Raw genomic sequence first — 25422 nt, forward strand, 5'->3', positions numbered from 1 at the left:
GACTCTCTCCCAATGGGTGGGTCTCAGATTGGGCCAGGCATTGGTTGGACATTCCCTCAATCTCTGCTCTATCTTTATCCCTGCACATCTTGTAGGTAGGGAAATTTTGGGGTTGAAGTTTTTTTCAGGGGAGTTGATGCTCCCCTCTCTCCACTAGGAGTCATGTTTAGTTAGAGGGTGGCCTCTTCAGTCTCCATGACTGCTGCTACTAGGAGTTTCTGCTAGAGTCATCCCCATATCCTCTCAGGAGCCTACCCTGTAATAAGTCTAGCTGGTCACACAGATGCCCCTGACCATGTTTCTCTTCTCTCTGCAGGCCCTCTGTCATCCCCCCTCACCTCTTCTGCTCTCCACCCTCATTTCTCTCCACACTCCCCTATCCTGTTCTCTTCAACTGCTTCTGCTGTCTACTCTATTTTCCCTTCAGAGTGAGAATTAGTATCCTCTCTTGGTCCTCTTTGTTGCTTATCTAAAGAAGATAACATTTCTTAATAGTCTTTTTAAACTTTCCTTTAAACTAAAATTAATTTTCTTGTATGGTGATTCACTTAGATACCGGTAATGGAGTTATTTCTTATGTTAGTAACAATCCTTTGTCACAGTGGCTCTTCAAAAACAGAATGTACTGCCACACAAGGCTTTGGACAAATTTGTATGCTTAATCTTCATTGTCAGTATGGCTGGATTTAGAATCACCTAGGCGATAAACATCTGGGTATGGTTGTGAGGGTGTTTCCAGAGATACTAACTGAGGAGAGAAGATGCATCTGATTATGGGATGTACCATTCCTTGAACTACAATCTAGAACTAAGTAGCAGGGGTCCGGGCATAGAGAGGTAGAGAAGAAGAAAAGAGAGGAGTAGAGACTTAGATTCATCTTTCTCTTCTTCACGATTGTGGGTACAAAGTGTGCAAGCCACCTCAGCTCCCCTGTACCACCATGCCTTTCCCACCATGATGGGATATACCTTCAGACTATGAGCCCAAATAAACCCTTCCTCAGACTCTGGAAAGTTTATGTTTTAGAAAGAAACTCCAAAGAAGAAGAACAAAACCGTCTGCTTTGACTTCTAATGTCACCAGTGCCACACTTTGCACCAAAAGTGAGCCTGTGCATACAAGCATGACAGTCATGCCCATCTGCACAACCATGTCCTTTAGTGACCTTCCCAGCTGTCAATCATTGGGATCAGGAGGAGAAGCCTATGCAGTCCCTAAAAGTGGGCTTGGGAGGATTTGGGGGCCAGGGAATTTCAAACTTGGCATGCCTATAGCTTCCCTGTGAGCAGCTTCAGGTAGCCCCGCAGAATCTTTGTTCACATCTCCCTATGAATAGGGTCATGCAACCACATCTCATTAAATTTTGGTTCTACATATGAGAGATGTGAAATATATATTCCATGTTGGGTCATCTGAGGAGAATTTTGAGTGCTTGTGAGAACGCGCCAAGAAAACAAGATAAGGGCCTTATGACCTCAATTTCTTCAAAACACAGAATTGTTCTTAGGATGTGTTTTTTTTTTTTTTCAGATGTAACAGATAGGAGTTAGTTTACTTCAGATTACTCATCGTTGCTTGCTGTTGTCATTTAATTAAATGTTTACATTATCCTTTATGTGCCTCTATGGAAAAACATGAGTTTGCTACATGAGGCTTGTCCTTGTGGCTGCTGGCAGCTTGAACTCATGAGAACTTTATTCAGGTGACCATTCTTAACCCTCAGGGTATAAGCTGTCTGGGGCTCTGGATGAAGCTGGCTATTGCAGAACTGTAGTCTGCTCCATTCTCACAGGTCCCACCGCCTCTGGAGTGGTGACACATAAGAGAAAACACACAAGACTATTTTGTTCAAAATGGTCTCCAGCTCCACCTAGTTTCCTACAAATGACATAATTTTAACCTTCATTGTAGATGAGAACTCCACTTTGTACATATTACATCTTTCCAGCTCATCCATCTATTGGTGAGCATCCAGGACAATTCCACATCCTGGTTACTGCAAATTATATGTTTACTGCAGTTGATATGGAAATTCTCTCTTTAAGTTTTTTGAGGAGACTCCATATTGATTTCCACCCTCCCCACCCAGGCTTCTCGTCAGCAGTTGTTGCTAATTTTCTTGTCACTGAGAGGAGATGGTGCCTCCATGTAGTTTTCATGATGGTCAAGGATTAAACCATGCCTTGTCTTAACTCCCAGATAATAAACAGGGTTGATTTCCCTCAAGCAGATTCCTAGAATTAGACCTCCGTAGACCTCTTCTGGACTGTAGCAGTTCTTTAAAGCACAATACTTATCCCTGTGTTGAAACTACTTCCAAAAGCCATTCATCAAAATGAATTATTTACTGCAGGCCAAGTTCCTCGTCTTGAAAACCCCGTTCATATTTGTACACCCAATTGTCATTCTAAACATCTGGCTATGCCCCTGACCTTTACAGTCAGTCCCACTTTCAGTCCTTGCTCACTGGGAGTTTCCATTCGGAGTTGCTAGTTTATCAGTATAACTAAGACTGCAGCCATCTTTCCCAGCGACTGGACCTCACCTTTTTTTTTTTTTTTTTTTTAATTTTTATGAGTTTTATCAATGACTTGTTGAGTCATCAGGATTCAGTTACCGTTGTCTTCAACTCTTTTCTTTCTAGGGAATCTTAGTGAGTCTCTCCTTGGAAGACTCTTCTTCTTTATCATTTGTTTTTAAATCTTCATATGTCACCTCTATGTTCCTAGTATACCTTTGCCCTTTTGCAAGAAGTGTCCTGACAAAACGGCAAGTCCCGCGCTCTGCCTACTTCAAACCCTGCTATGGATCTCTATGGCCTGAAGAAAAGGGTTTTTTTGTTTTGTTTTGTTTTGTTTGGGTTTGTTTGTTTTGTTTTGTTTTTCAAGACAGGGTTTTTCCATCTTAGGCTTGGCTGTACTAGACTTGCTTTGTAGACCAGGCTGGCCTCAAACTCACAGTAATGCACCTGCCTCTGCTTCTGGGATTCAAGGCGTGTGCCACCATGCCTGGCTGAAGAAAAGTTTTTATCTTTTGTCTGAAAACTGAAGGTCAACATCAAACGCCAGTCTTTTTTCTACTTAGTTTTAAAATAAACTCTCCATTCTACCCATGAAACGCCATCTTCCCATGAATCCAAATTCCTCACGTCTGTTACCCCATTTCTTCTTCTCTCCCATTGCGGCCTCTTCTTCCTCTCTCCTCGACACTGTTTCTTCAAACCAAAATCCTCTTGTCCCACTCTAGCTCAGTGTTCTTTCTTCCTCTCCTTGAGTTATTCTATCTGCTCTATTTGTTTAATAACTATTAATTGATTTTCTTGAATCGTTGCATAAACTTGTAGATGTTTTCTTTTTAACCAGATATTAATTGGCATAAAAACAACCTATTTCTCATACTGTGGTCTTTCTAGTCTCTTTATTGTCACATACCCACGGCATGCACAATGGTTGCTTAAAATGCTTCATTTTGGTATTATTAAAATAAAAGGTTGTGCCTTACATACAGAATGCTCATCGTGTCATTTCTAGAACTGTGGATGCTAAAGGCACCGGTAAAATTGCCAAATTTTTATCAGAAATTCTGCCCTGATCTTTGCATTATATTGTATTTCACAGATATTCCTTCTTCCTCCCACTATTTTTGCTTTTTGAATGGTAATAGATTTTCTTTTTATAAGATATAACATCACACTCTAATGAAGGTTCTTTTTCTTATAAGCCATTCTTACCTTCATGATTCTTAATGTCATCTTGAATCCAAGCAGTTCTGTGTTTTGGAATTTCAAAGAAAAAGTAATCACCGGAGTCCAGTGTATTATAACAAAAGACATTGTAGTATCTGTCTTTCATTTTATTGAAAAGAAATCATTTCTATTCTAACACAAACAATGTATATTTTACACCATAAAGCAAGATATAATTTACATATTACATTTCTTATGAGATCTTTATTACCATATGTCAGTCTCTTTTTTTTTGTAATTAGGTCATTACTTCTGGTTTAATTTAACCTGCCAAGTACTCTACTAATTGGCCTCTTGTTTGGGAAGGGCTTGTGGACAATGATAGTTCTAATGCCTTCATCTGCGTATATTGGTGGAGAGCAAGAGGTGTGGGCCTTGAGTCTGGCACTGAGACACTCCTCTGACAATTGACTTACAAGCTGCAAATCTAATCCTCCAAATCACTTGTTAAACTTATGTTCCTTTTTAAAGTGGATCATAAATGACCACAATTGAGTGCTAGTGTTTCTGGTGTATTTCCTGATAAGTGCTCAGCTAAAGATGTTGGTATGGGTCCACCAGCAACAGGCATTCCTATGACTAACTTCCATGGGTTATTCCATGAAATTCTGAGAAACTGCTTATATAAAGCATCAGACAAGCCCTCCCACTTCCTCCTTTGAGTTTATGGGATCAGGCTTTTTCGACGTCCACAGGAAATGGATGTCAGGATGAAGGTTTCCAATGACTTCAAACAACTTTCTTATACGACTCTCTTCCAAGATTCTTCCCTCCTTAGAAAAGCCTTTTCCTTTATAATTTCTGTTCCTTGCCTATAATCAAAATCTTTTAGCTATTCTCTGCAAACTCTAAATTAGCAAAGTTTACTAGTCTCTTGGACTTGTACTCACAAATCAAAGACAGGTTTTACAATAAGGATGTTCTGTTCCTTTGAAACTTGATAGTAAACAGCAATCAACAAGACAAATACATGAGTGGAAAGGCTCCTTAAAACCAAGTGATGTGTGTTAATCCAGAACATATAAGCTATTCTGAAAGAAATGTTTTAATAGTAGTTACTGAGAAGGAATCACTTTAGGAGATCAAAGGACACAAGATGGCCTTATTACTATTATTAAACAAAGTACAAAACCACTTGAAATATATTTTCAGATTGGTGGCTGTTAGACTGAAAAAAAAATCACCATTAACTCAACCAGATATGCCAAGCAAAATACAAATGTGTGCTAAAAGTGCATCTTATACCCCAAGTACTTTGCCTGTCATTCATATTACAAAGTTGACATATTTAGCCAAAATCAATCTGAAGCTTTTTATTCACTGAGAACTATGGTAATTAAAATCAAGCTGTTGATGAGGATATAAGTTAAGAATATCTCTATACTTTGTGCCTTAAATTATTCTTTGGTCAAATTATGTGATTGTGGAGATATCTGAAAATATAAACCTATTTATCATTTCCAAATACTAGGTTATACGTATATACAGCCAGATAGCATTTCCTTGCTAGAAATCGAAGCTTTCAGATACCTCAGATACGTTGTTAGTCCATGAACATTGTATGCTCTTAAAGTCCCTTTCCTCTCATGGCTACAAAGTGCTGGAAGAACAAAGAACGATGGAAAGAAGGAAGGAGAGGAGGAAGGAAGGAAGGAAGGAAGGAAGGAAGGAAGGAAGGAAGGAAGGAAGGAAGGAAGGAAGGACAAGCAAGCAAATGGACATAGCCTCACAACATCCCTGTGAGGTAGGTAAGAATTGTTAAACCTATTTTACAAACAGGTAAACCAGACACAGTATGGTAACATGGTTTGGACAAGTCCACCAGGAAAGTTGCCAAAGCATAGCTGGGAACAAAGAGAAACAAAGAAATACCAGCCATGCCTCCCACCCTAGATACTAAACCTCATTTCAAAACCACTAAAATATAAAAGTATAATTGTTATATTTTTCTGAAATTTAGAGAAACCTTTAATCACTTCACTTAAATATGTTATTGTCTTTTATACTATGGTGGAGTGGAGAAAGAGCAATGGCTATGCACCACCCTGCACACACACACTTCTGCATGTTTCCTGTGACAGATCAGATGACACAGACTTTATACTTGACCTCAGGCTTCAAACTCAAGGTCATTTTTATAGTATCAAGTAATTCTTAATTTCATTAGAGCCCTAATGTGAAAATGAAAGCTGTTCTCAAACAGCTGCCTGGCTAATTGCTCCCCGACCTTAATGAGAATTTTGTATAGAGTGTGAAAAACAGCAAGATGCCACATTAATGTATCATTATTGTGAAGGTAAGGGCAGTAGTGATGATGTAAAGTTTGCTTTTATATAGTGTTTGGGAAACTGCAAACTCAAGCTTTGAATACTTTATATATAATATATAAAAAAATATATGTGAAGTGTGTATCTGGCCATCCCTTAAGGCACTAAAGAGATATAGGCTATGCCTTTCACAATTCAATATTTGTTTTCCCACAAAAAAAAATATTCTCTCCATTTTTAAAGCCAAAATTGTTTCTTCTTCCAAAGAATGCGTAACAGCAACTGTTCAAAAACAAAATATCTTTAACTTAGGATGGTTTATTGTTTGAATCAGGTGAGGAGTGGTGTTGATGGTGACACTATAATCTAGATTTTAGAGCTTAGAGTTCACCAGGCATGGACAACCACACCGATCAGACAGATCAGTGACCAGAACATGTGTGCATTTCTTTGTCCTGTAGCTGATAGAAAAAACCTTACCATGATCAAAAGACATGAACACAATAATACAGATTCTTCAGAAAGACTTTGGATTTTCAAAATCTCCTAGAGAGACTTGAAAGGAGAGAGAATAAGGCACTGAGGTCAAACAGGTTACTGAGAAGGGATCTTTCACATATATACATATATAAAAACATATATGTATATGTGTTTCTTTGGCTGTTTCAGTTTTTTTTTTCTCATACAATTATAGGAATGGGTGGGCTGAGCCTAACTGAAGAAACTTGGAGTATACTTAGCAAAGCATGGACAGAAGGAAATAAAATAAACACATATAGAAGCGACTGGTGATGGTTTCCGAGAGGAAGAAGAAACAATTGTTAACTAATTTTCACTTTGTTCCTCTCCTGCTTTTCTCCGCCATGGTCCCAATATTTTAGTTCTGGCTTTGTTTGATTTTGCTCTTATTTTTTTTTTTTTCCAGCGGATGAAGAAATGACAGAACAGGATAGGTGTCTTATGGTTTTTGATTTCTTCTTAGGCCTGTTTAATTATTATTTTTTCCTCAGTTGACTGTTGGCACTTGGTTCCTCTGTAAACTATATTCCTTGGCCTTCAGTCTCAGGTTGGCAATGCTGTTGGCCATGTTGATACCCTGTGCAGGGCTATTGTTGGCACATGTGGCAGAATAAGTAGCCATGGCGCTGTAGGGACAAAGGAGAGAGCAGGGAGAATATCAGGCATTAGTTTCACAAAGCTGCAAGTCCGTGCCCTGGGTGATATACTCTCAGGACAGGGGCAGGCAGGACGATGGGGTGAAGAGAGGACCTCTGGGGTCTCGTACAGCCCCAGGTTTCAATTAGTCTAAGGTCCTTGGAAAAGGGTGGCCATCTTTTTATAGGGCATCATGAAGCAGAGGACATCGAGACAGGGGAGGAAGAAGTATTTGCTGTGTTAGACACAGTATGTAATAGTTTATTTCTGAGGTACGAGGAGACTGCTCAAGTCCAAGAGCAGGAGTTCCATTGTCTGGCTAGAACAGAGCCTAATCCTTTCCAATTGTACCAGAGAGCCTGCGGAACCAGTGAAGTAGAGCAGCAAGCATGTGACAGTGGATGGAAAGAATTTTGCTACTTCATTCTAGGTAACTGACCTGAATTCCAATGCATTTTAGAGAATCAAAAATACCATAACAAATGATGTGTTTGTAGAATCCCTTAAACAACCCAACATTCTCCTCTGGCATGATTCCTTGAATGAGAGTAACAAGCATTGTCAGGCCAAGATTTTCCTGTCAGTGGGTCTTGATTTTTATAACTTCTCAAAGGTGTTTGACTAGCACACACCACCATTAGGGTGAGTTACTCTGGAAATATCTAAAACATCCAAATAAACTTCCCAAGTTATAGTTTTACCATTCTTGATTTCAGATGCAACTGTTTTTCACTGTCTATATTGTTGAGAGAAACATGGAGCTAGTTTTAATTGTCATAAACTGTCACTAAGACCTAAGAATTCATCATTAGTGGGTTTCTATTCATTGCATCCATGAATCTCTTTTAAAGGGGTAGAAAATGGTGTGTAGATGTGGATGCAAATCATCTTTTACTCTATGTGAAATGGTTAAAATGAGGTCTTCTGAACTAAATAAAATGTTTTTAGCTGCTTCTACGATTAGTAAAATTCCTTTCAACAGAGAGCTGGGAGGGGACTTAGAAATGGAATGACATATGCTTTGCTGCTGCCTGCATTCCAGTGGAATTTTGTCAGCCACACAGGAGTCTGTGGTTCTGGGATTGGATGACAAGATCAGAAAGAAGGAGAACTTAAAGCTAGAGGGAAGAGACTGTGGCTATTTATCTGGGACAGCACAGAGTCAAGATAAGAGGTAGGACTCACGGTAGTCTATTTCAGCTCCAATTCTAGCACTTACTGAGAAAAAAAATCGAGTTAAAGAAATGTACTGTTTCAGATCAGTTGGTCCTTCTATGAGACAAAACTTTTAAAAGCTTTCTGGCATGGATATAAGTGACTATGAGAACAAAGTCTACATCACAGTGGAAGAAAAAGACTCAGGTTCACAAAGAACTCAACATTTTTTTTCTAGCTTTAACTCTTCCCAATCATTCCTGGATAGGTGGTCTTAAGGGTCTCACCTCAGACAAGCTTGGGCTCCCCTGTAACACCCTGTGCTTTTGCTTAACTCACTTATTTCCCTTTTAGTTACTAACTAGCTTCACAGGTCATCACATCTGCTTTCTTCATCACTGTGTCTTCAGGTAGAGTTGACACTGCATCCAGCACACATCTGGTACTCGATAAACCGTTTACTGGATAAACAGCCATAGGTTAAACTGACCTACGCTCTGTGTCCCTGACATCTATAGGCCTGCTGTAGTGATTTCTAAGAAGAATTCACTAACTCTTGAGAACTAGTCCTTTCTGTCAAATGAGTTGTCTTAATGGAAGGAACAAAGCCAGAAGGATGCAGTATGGTACATAAGGGCATAATCATTGCATATTCTTGGATCCATAAAAACATCTTTTCACAGTAAAAAAAAATACACAAATACATAAAAGCTTAATAAAACAAACTGATTTTTTAGAAATCACTGTCCATTCAGGAGACAGAAGAGTCCATAGTTAACGCAAGCCTCAACTATGAAGGAACAAATGACAAGACAACCCAGTAAGACAGGAAAAAAAGACAAATAGATATCAGTCGCTATCTAGAGGAATTGCATGCTTCTATCTAACATCCTACCAGAACCCAATGCAAACCCAAAAGCCATAGTTCAGAATTTTCCAGGACATAACAAACACTCAAAATTTAGTAGCTAAGAAAAAGATATAGCCAGATCTGAGGAATGTACCTAAGACACGGATTATTGAAAAAGAAAATTAGCCATTCCCAACCAGGTTTCCAATATCAAGGCCTAAAGATGGCCCATAGCTATTAGCACTTTAAACACATGCAACAGAAGATGGAGTTACAAGGTGTCTGTATCATTTGCCAAATATGAGAAGGAAATTAGGTGACTTCTGAGTATACAAGGCAAAAACTTCACAAGAGAAGTTAAAGAAAATAATGACCAAGAGTAAATTATAGATTGTTGTGGAATAATTTTGTTTTTATATACTTGGCCCAAGTTTCTAAGAGAGCTGTTCCTCATCCGTTGAGAGTCTGAACAGCAAGGTCCTAATTGATAGAAATCCATCTTTTCTTTGATAACCAAAATATCCTATTTCCTCATTGAAAGGAGGGACTGGAACTTTGAGGAGCATGTGTTGATTTTCTGAAATTATTGTTACTATTTTTCTGAATTGTCTACTATAGAGTTGATATCAATTCTGTCCATAGCACATAGCTGCAGTTATTTCATCGTCTACTCTCTATCTTCTCTGATGTTATAGCCTTAGTACTTACTATGGTAACACATCTCTTAGAAACACAGAGTTTCTGTCTGAGGAAGGTTGACAGGAAGTAAAAAGGATTGATCCACTCTCGCACTCAACACCAAATGAATGAGAATTAGGATAGTCTCTTGCACAGGAGACTGGATAGTCACCGAGGCATTCCAGTGGCTGCCTGCACATGCTCAGCAGAGAGCACTGTCCTTTTGCACTCCGTGGTACCGCTATGATGACAGCAACACTCTAGCAGTGGAAATATTAAATGGTGGCCCTCAAGTTATATGGCCACAAATTAAGAAAGCAGTTGGCATTAACGAATGAAGTTTGAACTTCCATGGGGGGGGGGGTTTGGTAAATGACAGCACTTTCTCTTGATAAATGCAAAAGTCACAAGCTTTCAAAGATTGAGCTAATGTATTACAGCAACAGTTGGTAGCTGATTATGTAGGCTATAAAGCACAGACACCATCTCCACTCTCTGCCTCTTAATAAAATGTCTAAGATAATCCCAGAAATCAGACTTTCAGAGATATTTTATACATTTCCCTTTGGGTGTTTGACGTGGGTCTATTTTTACAGCTCAGGCTAAATGACCAATGTAGGCAAGCAGTGGGCAGCTTTTTGGCATACCCATGACAAACAAGACTCCGTTACCAGTCAGAAAAGAATTAATTGCTGGGTGTCCAAAGAGTTGCTTAGTCATGCCTTAAACACAGCATTGGAAGGTGGAAGGCTCGCTTGCTTAAGTGACAACAGATGCGGGAGAGCTTTGAATGGCTGCCAACCTGACAGACTCTTCCTGACCACCTGTTTTCTATGTCATGGAAACTTTTAAGACTCAGCTTTAGGAAACAAAAGAGCCCTGGAATCTCTTCCCACCAGAGAGGCACCTACAGCAGTAATTAATTGATTTCAATGAATTAATGGTTCTTTCAGCCTGTGTAAAATTACCGCTTGTTCCTACACAGAATGAAACTTCCTGGAGTTTAAAAAAAAAAATTTAAAAAGACAGAAACTCAGCGATGCATATCAGTTAAGCACAGGACAACCACCAAGAGCCTGGTCAACGGACATTCAAGTGCTTAGTTTCCCACTGAGTAAGAATCCCTTATTCCTGTAAACAGGGAGCACATTAAGAGCTGAGTCCTGGGACCGAGTTTTAAAAGGTTGGGCTAATGTACCATTTCTGTTGCATTTTTAACAAAGCTCTTTGTATCTGTAACCACGAAGCGGCATTGCCAAATAAAGCACATGGAGACATTAGGGGTGAGAAAGAAACACTTGTCTTCCATCTGCTGACTCATCAAGTCTGCCATGGGACTTCACAGAGCTGACACATTTCGGGAAGCAGGAAGCTTTCCCACAGCCTTATTTGGAAATTCCAAGCAGATGCTCCCCAGCAGAATGCTATCCCTGCTGCCAGGGTAGCAGAGGAAGCAGAGAATTGCTCCCTGGAGACAGGTCACCAGTGACCAATTTAACTGCCTCCGAAAGGTGGTTTTAAGGAAAGCTGAGTGAAAATAATCGCCAGTCCCAAAGAAATATAGCAAATACTCCAATGGTTTGGTTCCTAACCCTGACCCATAGTGTCAGTCCTATAAATCACAAAGCAACAGAGGAGAAAAGTAACACTTGAAGTTTGTCTTTAATGCTATTTTGTTGTTGTTGTTCAGCCTTTTTGAATAAATGATGACAAGCTGCTTAAAACATTATCCTAAAGATGCCTAAAGATGCCTCTAGCAGCCTGAGAAACGTGTATGTGGTCCTTAGAATGCAGATTTCCACCCACTCCACATTGTCTTTCAGAGACTCAAGTTTGCAGTTTTCCGGACCCTAAAATACAGGGGTCGGAGACCATCTCTCTGGTTTGTTCTTTTGCCAATGCAAGAACACTGGAGGCATATTTGTCTTATCAAAGAAAATTAAATTTCAGTTTTCCTAGGGAAATTTGCTTCTAAACTGGGATCTCATAGGAAGTGTGCGTGTGTAAATCATCATTTCTTCCTTGCAGTTAATATTCGTAAGTTGCATTTATATATATTTGTTTCCTAAGTGGACATGTGAGACCACATTTCATTGGTTAGGCTTTAGTTTCCATTGCACGTTCTGTGATCCTTCTACAATGTTTAATTTCTCTTTCTAGAAATATATTTCTATTGCCACCAGATCTTTTGTCTCTCTTTCTCTCTCTCTCTCTCTTTCTTTTTCACTACTGAGTACACCATATTGTTTAGCCCTAGGTTCTAAATTCCCTGTGAGACATAAAATAGGGAAAGTATGTCTAGCTCAGATTTTAAATACAAAGCCACACCATAAGTCAACTATGGTATTGGCTTGAGAAGCAACAGAAGTGGGGCAGCAGCATAGTCAGACCCTGCTCATACTCTGGGTATCTAAAGCCATGCTAGTCGGAGTCTGTACATGTGACCACTGTGGGAATCACTTCACAGTGGAACTATGAAGAGATGCCGAATCCCAGCCCCACTCTAGACTTAATAGATTGGTCTCCAGAGGAGCAGCCCAGTGATCCCTGACCATAACAGTGCTGGAGGGAGGCTGCCTTAGACCCTTACACTCCATTAGCTGGGAGTGCTTCCTTACATTTCTGACTTCTAATTTCCCACTTGGTGACCTCCACTGCTTACATTTCTAGGATGCCAACCCTAAATTCTCAAAAAACAAAAAACAAAAAAACCCAAAAACCTAATTCCCCCTTAAGCCCTACCCCAAAAAGCACCCCCCTCCTCCCCATCTGACAAGTTACCTTTTCAGGGTCTTCCGTTAGAATCCGTTATGAAGTCCCTCGTGTAAACAACATCTTGGGAGGGACGAAGATCTATTTTTGAAAGTGTGAAAGGGAGAAATGAGCCAAATGCGTTGAGCAGATGTCAGCAGCACCATGACCAAGACGAACTGAGGGGAGGGACACTGTGCAAGAGCAGTCAGCCTCCCTTTGCCTGGCCACTAGTTTCAAGTCCAGCCCTCCCTCTGTACATGGCATGCCTGCCCAGAACTACAGAGCCAAGCCACTCACTATCTACCTTTCATAGGAACAGCAGTGTCTGGGGAAGGGTATCTTGGCTACTTCATCTCAGAATAGTATAGGATTTAGTTGATCATTGCTACCCAAGATGCATAACACTGTAAGGTAAGTGGGTCTTGATAATTTCAGTGTTTGTGTGCATTTTCACTCTCATAATTCACTTAAAGAAAATAATTCTCACCTAAGAAGTGGCTTTATGTCCCCAAGACAAGCTTGCTTCAATTAGCTACATGTAAATAAATAGCAACTTCTGCCAGGAAAGTAGTTTCCATCCTGGCAAATGTTTTGCTTCCTCTGATCCTTGGTTGCCTGTCTGACGTCATCATCTGATGTGCCCAAGAGAATGAGTGATGTCATGGTAAGCTTCAAGTAGAGTGAACCAAATGTCCTAGTTTGCCTGGGAAAATCCTGGTTTCTATCCTTTGTCGTCATGTAACTATTAACCTCCTTCTAAAATCCTTCCCAGTCCAGATGATATGTTACATGATCTTTACACTCAATATCAAAGACATCCAGCAAAAAGAAAAAAGAATAAAATAGGGAGGCGGAAGAATCAGTTACTTTCCAGTTTAAGATTTTGACTGTAGGAAAATGACTGCTTTTATGACTTTGCTTCCTCTTCTTCTTCCAGAGATGATATATGGAGGTCAGGAAACCATTTTCTCTGACAGAAGTGTCTACTCAGTGTCCCTGGGTTTCATGATATAATGACATCAGCCATCGCACTGGATGCCCACACCCTGGGATGGAGACCTCAGCTGCAGGCAGGTTTTACTGCTCAAGAAAGAGTGCTTGAACCAAGAAGGAGAGTTTAGATAGGTTTCCAGTCTTACAGTTTTTAGTACTTCCAACACAACACAATGGTAAATTTGAATACAGTAGGCTGAACGTGTGGCCCAATGTGTTGGGTAGAAACTGGGCCCAGAAGTACTGTTCTAACTGTGCTTGCTGAAGACTTAAACCTGGAAGTGTTCTGTCTCCTCTTGTTTTGAACCAGGGCAAGGCCAGAGCTGTGACACAGTAGTGCTCTAAAGGTTGACCAAGAGAAGTGCCTTTTAATGAATATAACGTGTGAGGCAACTAGCTTGACATAGCGGTACCAATAGGAACAACAAAGTCTATAGTTTCCTTCACTTTTATCACTTGTTTTTCTTTTTTATTTCCTTAAGAATGATTATGCTTCCTAGCAAGTTTCAAAATATAAAATCACAGTATATTTTATTCTAAACATAGAATAAAAACCCCCAAGTAACAGAATAGCTTTTGCCACTTTCAGAAAGTAACCAAATTATAAACACTTCAGTCAACATTAGGTCAAAGAAATATATCACTGATTAAATTGTTGCCTTAAGCTTTTGTTTTTCTACTTATATTGGATATTAATTTATTCTTCATACACAATATGAACAATTAGGTTCTATATTGCTTCAATTACTTTTTACAAACTGTTTATAAGAGAAATAAATGCATACTACAAAATGAGTAAACAGTCCTAAGTTATACAGTCTTAAGTGAAAAAAAAAAGGACAATACAAAATTATATGTACACTAAGACTATCCCTATATAAAATAGTAAACTCTAATCATAAAATGAACTATCTAGTTACATCAAAATAGTGACATTTTGAGTGGATTTCTGAAATGTATCTAGAATTTCTATATTTTTTAATTAAAATAGAATATTTCCCAGAAAGGCATGCACAAATAGCCATGTTACTAGTTTTGGCTAGATGCCGACATGACATTGGGGCTTGTCTATCTTTGGTTCAGGTAGCCTAACTTGATGCTAGTTCAGGAAGAATTTTGTCTCCATTTCTGCAGTGTGCTGTGTTCCGTTCCATGGGTAGGGACCACATGGCAGCCATCTGGATTGTTGAGAGCTGGGGGCAGAAATCCCAAGGAAGACATAGGAAGAAAAAGGAACAATGCTTCCTGGTTTCAACCAAATTCAAACCAGAGATCTTAGCATACCAGACTCTGAACTCCACCCAAAACCCAAGCTGTTCCCTTAATCTGTAGACTACTAATAGTGGTAGAGAAAACAGGCTTATTATTAAATCTAAACTATTAAAGAATATGTTATTCCACAACAGTCTCCAGAATGTGTTTTTAATAAGTTCTACGGGAAAAGCATCTAAGTTTTAAGTAGGAAACACAGACATGACTGATCTTCCAAAGACAGCCAGGGTGGGGCTAATGGAGACCTAGGACAGGAATTAAGTCCTTCTCATTCTCCTAGACATGGAATCTACCATTGATATCAGAGCTACCTCAGGCTAATTTCACAAGGAATGTGCATAAAACTGCTAAACGCATTTATGACGTTTCTCTGAAGAACTTGCTTAGACCTGAAAGACCATTTAGGTAAGGCTGTGGGCTTTAATGACACCTACCGACTGTAGTATGTTTCATAAATGTGGAATTTCATGTCTTTATCTGGACCCAATCTCCTGTAACCAGTTTTAAACCCCTCCTTAGGTCAAGAATTAATATTAAGATAAAAAATAAACATATGTCACTTAATAGAAAAATGAACATGTGCATAGTTCTGTAGAAATCAGCCAGGCAGAATGTGTAGCCTTGACCCGGGTTTCTCCGAAGTTTAAAGAAAGGCACCCCAGCCTGGTCATATGGTAAGTACAGGAATTCTATGTGCGCTTGCATGAACCCGTGCTTTTTAAACAGTGCACTGAGTGGAGGGTAAAAGTCTTCAACAGATTGAAAGGCTTCTATTAGTTTCTGCCTCAAACAGTTCCTTTCTGATATAAAAGTTTAGTGTGTTTTGAAAAGTGTACCACAGGGGTGAGAGAGAGAAACATATCACAAGGGGGGGAGGGGTGAGAGAGAGAGAGAGAGAGAGAGAGAGAGAGAGAGAGAGAGAGAGAGAGAGAGAGAGAGAGAAGCATTTGGGGATCTTAAGAAAGCCTTACCCACTAACAAAGTACTAGGGCCATGAAAGTGATTAAAAGGAACTCCTCTATCGCTAAGTTCTCCTCTCCTCCCTCCCTCACTCATCTCACTCCTCTGTCCCTCCTGCCCTCCTTTCTTTTTAATTCAAAACCAGATTTATTGTGAAGAATGGCTTTAGTCCTATACTTTGAGCATTACACATCGATTCCCTACTTGATCATAACACAGCAAATGTGTCTTAAATGGGATAGATTTGTTCCAGAATCGTTCCAAGAGGGGGCACTGGGCACAGTTTACAAAGGATCTGTTCTTTTGTATTCTTTCCCAGTTTTGCAAACTTGGCAAGAATTCCTGAGTCCAAGAGGAGATTGCTGATGGCTGCCCCTCTCTCTTCTGCCCCAAACCCTGCTCCTGGGGCAACTAGCAATCTCCTGTAAAAATGTGGGGATGCCAGCAAGTTGAGTGTCTCTGAAGAGGTTAACCCAGTAAGGAGTGTCAGCCAGCTGCAAAGGCAGCCATGAGAGTGATGGATGGCTGAGAAGCATACGGAAAACGGAGCAAGGGAGAGTGGGCCAGTCATTCACCTGTATGGAGAGGCTGTCCCCCAGGAGAGATAATCGGTGGGTCTGGGAGCAGGGCGAGGTACGATGGGCTGCTCCACAGCAGTCACGTCTCCTGAGTAGGATTTGAGGAGGGAAGCATTTTTATTGGCCAGCATGGCTCGCTCATTCCTGCGGAACTTGGCTCTTCGGTTCTGAAACCACACCTGGAATAATATTGGGAGGTCAGGAGGGGGCAAAGACGCCAAGAGGGAGAGGAAGAACAACAACAAAAAAATAGGTTATATGAATGAAATTTTTGTTGACTTTACTATATAATGCCACCCCAAGAAAGATATAGGATGGGTCTAGAATCCTTCCTAAACCTGCAGTATGAGTTTGAGGCCAGCCTGGTCTACACAGTGAGTCTAGGACAGCTAAGGCTACACAGAGAAACTCTGTCTTGATTAAAAAAAAAAAAAAAAAACTACCCCAGGGCAGTGTGATTCAAAATCAAGCCTCCGTGTCTGTGGGACACTTCAGGGTGGAGCTTAGTGTGTCTAAGGTACAGCACAAAGGGACCACAGAATGCTTCTAGTAATTAAGAATCCAGAGATGGGAGCTATGAATAATCCACAATAAAACTAAATGTAGGTTATAAACCTTGTTACAATTATATTCAATAAAATAAGAATTTCATTGGCAATAGATATAATGGTTTTTCTAAGAGCGTTTTAAAGATTCTTTAAAGTGTGACTTTTTTTTATCTGTTTCCATTGTGTTCATTAATAAAAAAAAAAAAAAAAACCACACTTTATCTCCCCCACACCTTCTGTCAAGGATTAAGAAGAAAATCATTCATAGAAAAGATGCAGGAAAAACCATCAGAGGAGTGATGATGCACTAGAGAAAGAGCCACCAAAGAGTGTCCCCATTAGTTGGCAACCCCTATGGGAGTCCAGTGAAATGGGGAATCCACGGAACAAACGAACAGAGGACAGATCTCCCGAGGTATCCCTCTCCCCTCAAGGATGCATCTGCACATTGGCTCCTGGTTATAAGTTTCTAGCACTTCTAACATATTGAACCAGACAGTGAAACCTACTTATGTTCTATAAATAAACTTTCAGCAGAAAGGCACAGGCACTAACTCTGAGAATTCAAGTGGAGGACATTTATTTGTACATCTGAGATGAACACATCACTTATTTAAACTGACCCAGACTAGTTTTTAATTGTTTATACTTAGCATGATAATTCTGCATATTGGGTTTTACTATTTCTACTTTAAAATTGAGGATATATATATACTGGCTAACCTACAACCATAAAATTCTTTCAGACTGTAATATAATTTTACTTATTCATTATATTCACTCAAGGACTCTTCACGGAGTACTCACTGCAGTGCAGACCTTGCACTAAATGCTAGGCAGAAAGAGATATAGAGGACTTATTCACTGCTTTCAAGCAGTTAGAAATGTCTTAAAGGCCAATGTGTAAGTACAGCTGAAATAATGCAAAGCAAATATTTTGGTCAAATTATAGAAAGTAAGACAGTATATGGGAACAAATTGCTCCATGGGACAACACTTATCTAAAATACCATGTGACCATTGCACTCCCATCCCATGGAGTTGTGTAGCAGGCAGAACCTGAATGGAAACCAGCAAAGATTGTTTCTTGCTCAGTCCCCACATCTTTCATTTGTAATATGACCAACACATATTAATTATAAATTAATTATATTAATTATAAATATAACTGGTGCCTTGATTGATACCACCTACTGCCTTCCTGCTGAAGAATAAAATGAGCATTTCTTAAAACAGAAAAAAAACCACTATTCAAGAATTAGCTCTTTGTTTATCATAAAGGCATATGACATCTAGTGTGTCTTAGGCTTATGACTACCAAAGGACGCCCCAACGCAGCAGGTGACTTGTCCAATGCACATGGTTACACCAGATATCCTCCTCTATCTACAGGATTCTTTCTCTCTGTCCAGGTATCACACCCAAGATTTTATTGTATCTGTAACCTCACATCCTTTGTGAAGTGTTATAGTGAAAGGCATATGACATTACCGTCTAGTAGAGCTTGATAAAAATGCCAACTAAGCCACAGCTATATTATACTGTACTGCACTATATTATACTGTGAGTGATCATCGAACTGTTATTTAATGTGTCTGTTTCTCTGTCTCATGGTTGATCAGAGATGACTGACATGATTATAAATAGTTGGTTCACAATGTACAGCTAATAAAGGCATAATCCCTCCTATTCCCTGGGCAGCATGGATCATTCTTTCCTCTACTTTATTAATAAAGTTTCTTTTACTGTGGGGAATCATCTTATGATGGCACCATTATCCGATGGTTTACATATCTTTCCTCTCTGTTTCGGAGAAGAAGAGGCCCAGTGTCTTATTTATTGTCAACAAATAAAATCAGGTCAAAAGTCCATAGCTGACCAATAAGCATTTGAGCAAAGGGGGAGAAATGAAATTTTCAAATATGAATAAAACTTATCTCCATACAAAAGAACTTTATCACCCAGTGAGGGGAGCTGCCCACAGATTACTTCATATAATACATGTCATTATGACAAATGCTCTGAATATGGAGTTCCAGAGTTAGGTGATTGGTTTGGTGTGAGAAAGGCCAGGAACGTAAGGAGAAATAGTAAAGTCACAGAGGAACAATTCTGTGCCACTCAACCAGGAAAACGCTCACAGCAACAGAAGTCATTGGTTTGTAGTGTAGTGTGAAGGGAAGATAAACAAAGACATATGATGGACACACAGGTGATACAGAGATGACATTTTCCTGTCTCTCCCATCATGTATGTTTATGTGTCCATGTGTGTATGCATGCATGAAATTCAATTATTGAAACTGGACAAGATTAATCTCCCAACTCAAAAGTTACCCTTCTACATTTTTAAAACAAGTTTCAACAATGTACTGTCTATGTTTCTGTTTTAAATTTTAGAGTATTAAAATTGGTACTGTAAGATTACTACAGATAATAGTTTATTTAATTTTTTTACATGCAATAGATTTGGCCATATTCTTTCCCTTCCTCCAACTATTCTGAGATCCTCCTTACCTCCTTACCTACCCAACTTTATGTTCTCTCTCTCTCTCTCTCTCTCTCTCTCTCTCTCTCTCTCTCAAAACTTAAAAGCAAAAAAAACAAACAAACAAACAAAAAAAACCCAAAGATCAAAATAAATAACAAAAAAGAAAAGAAAATACAAAAAAAGAGCAAGTTCTAAATATATGTCTTTCTTTCCTTTCTTCTTTTTTCTTTCCTGTGTGTGGGTTACTCATTTAATGTTGTCATTTCACTGCAGGCTGAGATTGGGGAAACAGGAGAAGTAGAGGGTTAGGAAAGTGAGGGAATTTATAGCAGTGTGTGAAAAGCAGCCTGGGGTGGCGTGCACTGAGGTTAACTTCAGTCCTGTGAAGATGGTGGCATGGAAAGAACAGGAACAAATGTTGTCACTATGGAGCTATGCTGTGTCACTATGGAGCACTCATCTGAGCCCTGACTGCCAATGCAACGGTGTGTCCTCAGCATTCTGTCTTGATTTCTTTGGGGCCACAGAAGGAGACTAGGTGTCTTTTCTTGCACTGCAATTTTTCTTGTCTCTTGGGGAGAACTTTTGGGAGAAGCCTCTGCCTCCCTAGGTTGGATACCTTTCCACACTTCTCTTCTGACTGAAGGTACCATGACTCCCTTACCCTCCCTCAACTTGTTTTGCTTCACAGAGACATTGGAGACTATAAGAAGTTATCTACTTTAAGTGTGCTCTTAACTCAGTTTCTCAGTAGTCATCTCCAGTCTTCTCTCAGCATTCATAGTTATGACTACTTAGAACAAGGTTTATATGTTGACCCAAGCTGGAGAGGAAAGCTCAGGTGAGGGAGAGTTAATAGCTATGGCCACTCTAGGATTCAAATTGAGAGCTGGCATGCAGAAGCAAGCCCTCTAGTGGATGGTGTGTAGAACACCAATGTATAAACTTTCCAACAATGGAAAGGAGATAGCCCCTCCCTATAGCACAGTTTACCCTTCCTAATGGCATTCTATTTGTTTTTTTAAAAATATAATTCAACCAAAAGGAAGATATGAGTCCCATTGTCCTACTCCACATTTGCAACCCATATCAGTATCAGCTCCTGCCCCAAACCTACAAGATTGTAGTCATAAACAATCTTCAGAGATGTGTCACTATGCAGGGGACACTGGGTGCCTGCCACCCAAAGCATGTTACCTGCACTCTGGCCTCAGTGAGGTTCACCCGACGTGCAAGGTCTTCTCGCACAAAAGCATCTGGGTAATGTGTCCGCTCAAAGACACGCTCCAGGGCCTGCAGCTGGCTGCTATTGAAAGTTGTCCTGTTTCTCCGCTGCTTTCTCTTCTTCTTCTCCTCTGAGTTCAACTGATCATCTGAAATGAAATTGGTGGTAAGGGATGAAGGTCACTCCAGAGGTACTGAGTGGCCTATATCTACTATTGTCTATAATGAGAGATTGCTTCTTTTGCTCACATCCTTAGTTAAGGTACTAGAGTCACATGCCATGTTTCTTATACAAATTCTTGCAAGGGCTAAGAATCTTCAGTGCTGGGGCTAAGAACCCCTTATATGCTGTGGGTCCATACTGAGTTTGCTCCGAATTATCCCAAAGCCATCTTGGTTTGGTTCACCAATCATTCAGAGAGCAAAATGCCCCCATCATAGAATAAGAAGGGCCTGTCCTGAAACCCTTATCCAGTCCCAGGGTAGGAATGATTGATTGTGGAAACCAAGTGTTGATCAGATATGCTAGTACCATCATCAAACCATTACCCCATGCGTACACATTCTTTTATGGCACATGTTGTCCAGAGAGGCTCAGTCCAAAGTAAATTACAAGGAGTAAAGTTGAGGACCCAGGGGAAGTTGGATATTTGCTCCATCCTCAACAAAAGGGAGCTCTCAGCTCTTCGTTTCCAGCACATCTAATCATGGTTTCCTGTGGCTAAAAACACAGCATTCTCAACAAACCTACTAGCAAGAATCAAGTTGTCTTATGGACACCCACCTCAGCTGTAATAGTATTGTTACCACAAACTAACAAATTAGAGCCGATTCTAGATTTATGTTTGGGTTCAAAGTGCGGGTTAAGCTGGGGGTTCCCACAGGGCAGACCTCTAGGCACCTGATGGCTGAGACTATTTTCTTTGCACTCTGATACTCCTTTCCCCTCAGGCTCCTTGGTAGTTAAAGACCCAGAATTTAAAACAAAACAAAACAAAACAAAAAAACAAAAGCCACCGGCTAATTTTCCCCCACAGGAAAGATGAAACTTCTCTTGTATTCAAAAAAGGTTTTCTGTAGGAAAAAAACATACAAGATCTGACTCAATTTCTCTCAGAAGTGGCTGACCACCATTTCCTGGTGGATACATGAGCCCCATCAATCCTCTTTGGTTTGGATACTCTCAGCTCCTTGATGGAGCCTCTTTCACTCTCAGCTGAGACTCCCAGATTAGCCTCATTTGGATGATGGAACCATTCCAATCCTAATTTCTAAGATCTCCCCAGGCCTAGAACAATGAAGCTAACATGGCTGGTACAGTTTCCCTATTAGAAAAAGTAGCTGACAATGACATCACCACGGTGATTCAAATGGGAAGGACCTAAAATCTTTTAGCATGTACAATTTCCTCCCTTTCAATTGTTTGGAAGCATTTGTATTGTTTTTATTGTCCCCCGGCCCCTAGATCTCTTGTTCAAAGTTCCACATGTCTAGCTCTTCTGGTATCTCTTGGTCTTCAGGGACCTTGAGAAAAACCTTATCAAGAATTTCATGTTTCCATTAAATGTAAAGGTGCAAAGAGTCGTTAGCTTCTATACTTTTCTAAACTTGACACCAATCAGACCACAAGTTAATATTTTTTTGTCATATAAAGAAAACCCCAGATTAAGTAAATACTCTGAGTTTTCTTCACTCAGAACTCTTTCTCTTGCATAACCACGAGTTCCTAATGCTTTGTTCTGCTTTGTAATCCTGTTTCTTCTTGTACTGCCAAGCTCTGATCAAGATCAAGACTATTTTACGTCTTGTTCTTAGTGCTACAACCTGCCACATAATCACTCGGTAGTTCTTTGAAATCTCCCACTGTTCACTGAAATCCCACCAACTGTCCACTATAAAACCACCAAGTCCCCTGACATGGGAGTCAGGGAAATGGAGGATTACAGTTTATGACAGGGAATAAATAGCTACAGTGATCTCAAGTGATTCCAGCAAAAGTTTCCCAGTAACTGTTCTTGTTGTTTTTAACAAATGAAAACATCAGTTCAGATCATGTTGAAGGTGAAAAAAGACATGCAAATAGCAAGGGTCCCGGGAGTCTGGCTCTGGCAAATGTCCTTCAAAACCCCAGGCAAATGGAAAGAGACAATGATTAGGCAGCAGAGACAGCTGGAGCCTCAGGCCTTCAGCTCATCTGTCTCTGCTCACTGCTCACAGCCTGAGTTTTCCCTACCATTGAAGAACAGGGCAGGGTACAATGTCTTCCACAGCAGGAGGATAAATAAACACTACTGAAGTTGACAAATTCAGGGTACTTGAAAGACCTGTGATAAATACCTTTATCAGAATTGGGGCTCCGGTGTGATAAACAGCGAGTGTTTATCACAGCAGGAGTGTCACCTTTCTGTTAGGACAGCTACAGTGAAGGCTAATGTCAAAATATGTGCTCCAAGGACGCTAATATCCAACTGGCTGATGGGATGGGCATCATTCTTTGGCATCCTGAAGGGAGGAGGATTTACCAAGCTCAGAATAACCCTGAGCTGTGAATACATTTTTATTTTTATTTATTTTTTTTTGTGAATACATTTTTAATGTTTAAAGAAATCCCATGTAAATATAAGGTAGTTATGGCTTTTATAGGTTTGATGTTTGAGTACACTGCAAGTATGTAGTTATTGCTACTTTCTGGGTGAGATGACTAAACTGGCTTTATGGACAGGTGTTGTCTCACTTTGGAATCATGAATCATAAAATCTTGGCACCAAATAAAGTGCAAGAAATGAACTAACCCATCCCTCTCATCTTGCAGATGGGGTAGGGACCTAGAAGAGCAAAGTGATTGACTCAAGATATGACAACGAATATCTGTGACCGATCTCTGCACAAGGCTGGGGGCCAGGACACCTCATTCTAGTCCATTCATAAGGGCAAAGGGCAGTATACATGCTGTGCAAGAGGAAAACAAGAACCCATCCACGAGGAAAACGCACCTCCCCATGAAAATTACTCATGGGAAATGTTTTATCATGCTAGCTGTTATAAAAAAATATTATAAGGCAGGTCTGTGGACAAGAATCAGTGTGTCATGTGCCATTATTCCTGCCAGAATGGCCATATGTTCATCTTTAGTCACTGTTGAGGCCAAGTGTTCTGCGCTTTCCTTTTCAGTTGCTCCCTTACATGCCTGTGGTTATTTTCACACACAACAGAACACCTCCATCTTCCCTCTTTCCCCCAGAAACACATGGGCATACTGCTCTCTCATTTTAAGGGACACATTAAAACTGATGTGCCCAGGAAGCACATCTCACACTTTACACCCCGTGTTAGACTGGGCCAAGAGTTTCAGTCCATGTTGATCTATGCCTTTTAAAACCTCCATACATATGTTATTATTTTGTCAAATACTATGTAAAAATTACGGTCCCATTCTTTCCACATGGATATTTTCTTGTCTTTGCGCATCCAGCCATTACTATAAAAGAGCTATAGGCAGCATAGATGAGGGGACAATAAAAGTTGGAAGAGTCAGATCTACGCCATCGTGTAGAAACAAGACTGGAAGAATTGGAACCCCGAGGCCTGAAGCGCTCAGTGATTCCTGAATTTCGGTTATGTTTTAATAGTGCAAAGCAGCTAATTAGGTCAGTGCCATCTTTGTTTCTGGATAATTTTAAATATAAAAGGGGAAAAAAATAAACCTTTTTATGGTGAGTCTTCTTCAGATCTAGACACAGGAAAAGCCTTGGGGTCTTGTTCCTTTGTAAATGCCAGAGCTCAGGCCTCCGTTTTCATCTTTTATGTGAAAAGCATCTTCAAAGTGAATGAGCAGCTTAAATAGTCAGGACCACATACAGGACAGAAATGCTAAGAAGAGTAGCATTTCCATTGGGTTGGAGTGTTAGTAATATAGGGGAAAGGTTTGAAAGTGACGCCTTCAAGCATCAGGACCGGGCATCTGTGCTAACCCCCTGTGCACTGAGACCTTGCATCCTTCCGTGCACTCTCTGACCTTCTGCCATGCTGCATCTAGAAGGAAGGATGCTCTGAAGTCCAAGATCAAGGGTCATTCCACTGTAATTTAAAGGTACAGTAAAAAATATATTTTAGGAAGAAAAATCACAGTAAAAATGTGCTCCCTATGCCTGAGTCACATCAATTTGGGAAGAAATCTGATGCAAGAAGATAAAATGCCAACTTCGGTAGCAGAAACCAACCACCACATCAAAGCTTGTCATCTGTCTCTGGCTTGAAATCGTGGCAGGCAAGCGGGTCTCAAGTGCAGACCGCTGATCACTTTATGGGCATTGAAGAATGTTTTCAAAGCAATTTATATTGCACAACAGCTACTTACTTTAATGGGATTTGTGTGGTTCAGGCCCTATAACCTTTAGAAAATTGAAAGGAAGTATAATTGCAAAAGCCACTAAAAACTGTTCTGCTTTGATTGCCAGGCCTATGAAAAGCAGTGAAACACAACTGTGGTGTTCATCTGCATTTCTTTGGGCACCTTTAGCTTTAACTGAAATTGGGACAGCATCCTTCTAATACATGCCCTGATAAGTGGTTCAGGTACCACTTAAGTGGAGACACTGTTGGCAGGGTAAACGGAGCAGCTTGGCTATTCTAATGACCAAAGCCAGGTTCGGCAGTGTGTCTACTCTTCCCCAGCAGCATGGTCCTGGCATGGTCCTCCACCACTGAATCTCACCCACTCTGCAGAAAGAGTAGGTCTCTGACAAATACACA

At 40.1% G+C, this 25422-nt stretch overlaps 1 protein-coding gene across 2 annotated transcripts in view; it reads right to left on the reverse strand.

Moving 5' to 3' along the window:
• Window positions 1-5789: 5789 nt before the first annotated feature.
• The window catches only part of Prrx1 (paired related homeobox 1), a 63949-nt gene continuing 44316 nt past the window's right edge, over window positions 5790-25422 (reverse strand). Inside the window, exons 2-5 of one of the 2 annotated variants that reach the window (XM_051147721.1) lie at window positions 20644-20819; window positions 16406-16587; window positions 12633-12704; window positions 7016-7158 (exon numbers count right to left, since the gene is read on the reverse strand). In XM_051147721.1, coding sequence (XP_051003678.1) covers window positions 12650-12704; window positions 16406-16587; window positions 20644-20819 — 413 coding nt within the window. In that variant the 3' untranslated portion in view covers window positions 7016-7158; window positions 12633-12649. Of the gene's footprint in view, window positions 7159-12632; window positions 12705-16405; window positions 16588-20643; window positions 20820-25422 lie in introns of both variants that reach the window. The other variant, XM_051147720.1, reaches the window with a different exon arrangement.

This window comes from Acomys russatus, chromosome 6 (assembly GCF_903995435.1).
Source record: "Acomys russatus chromosome 6, mAcoRus1.1, whole genome shotgun sequence".
NCBI lineage: Eukaryota > Metazoa > Chordata > Mammalia > Rodentia > Muridae > Acomys > Acomys russatus.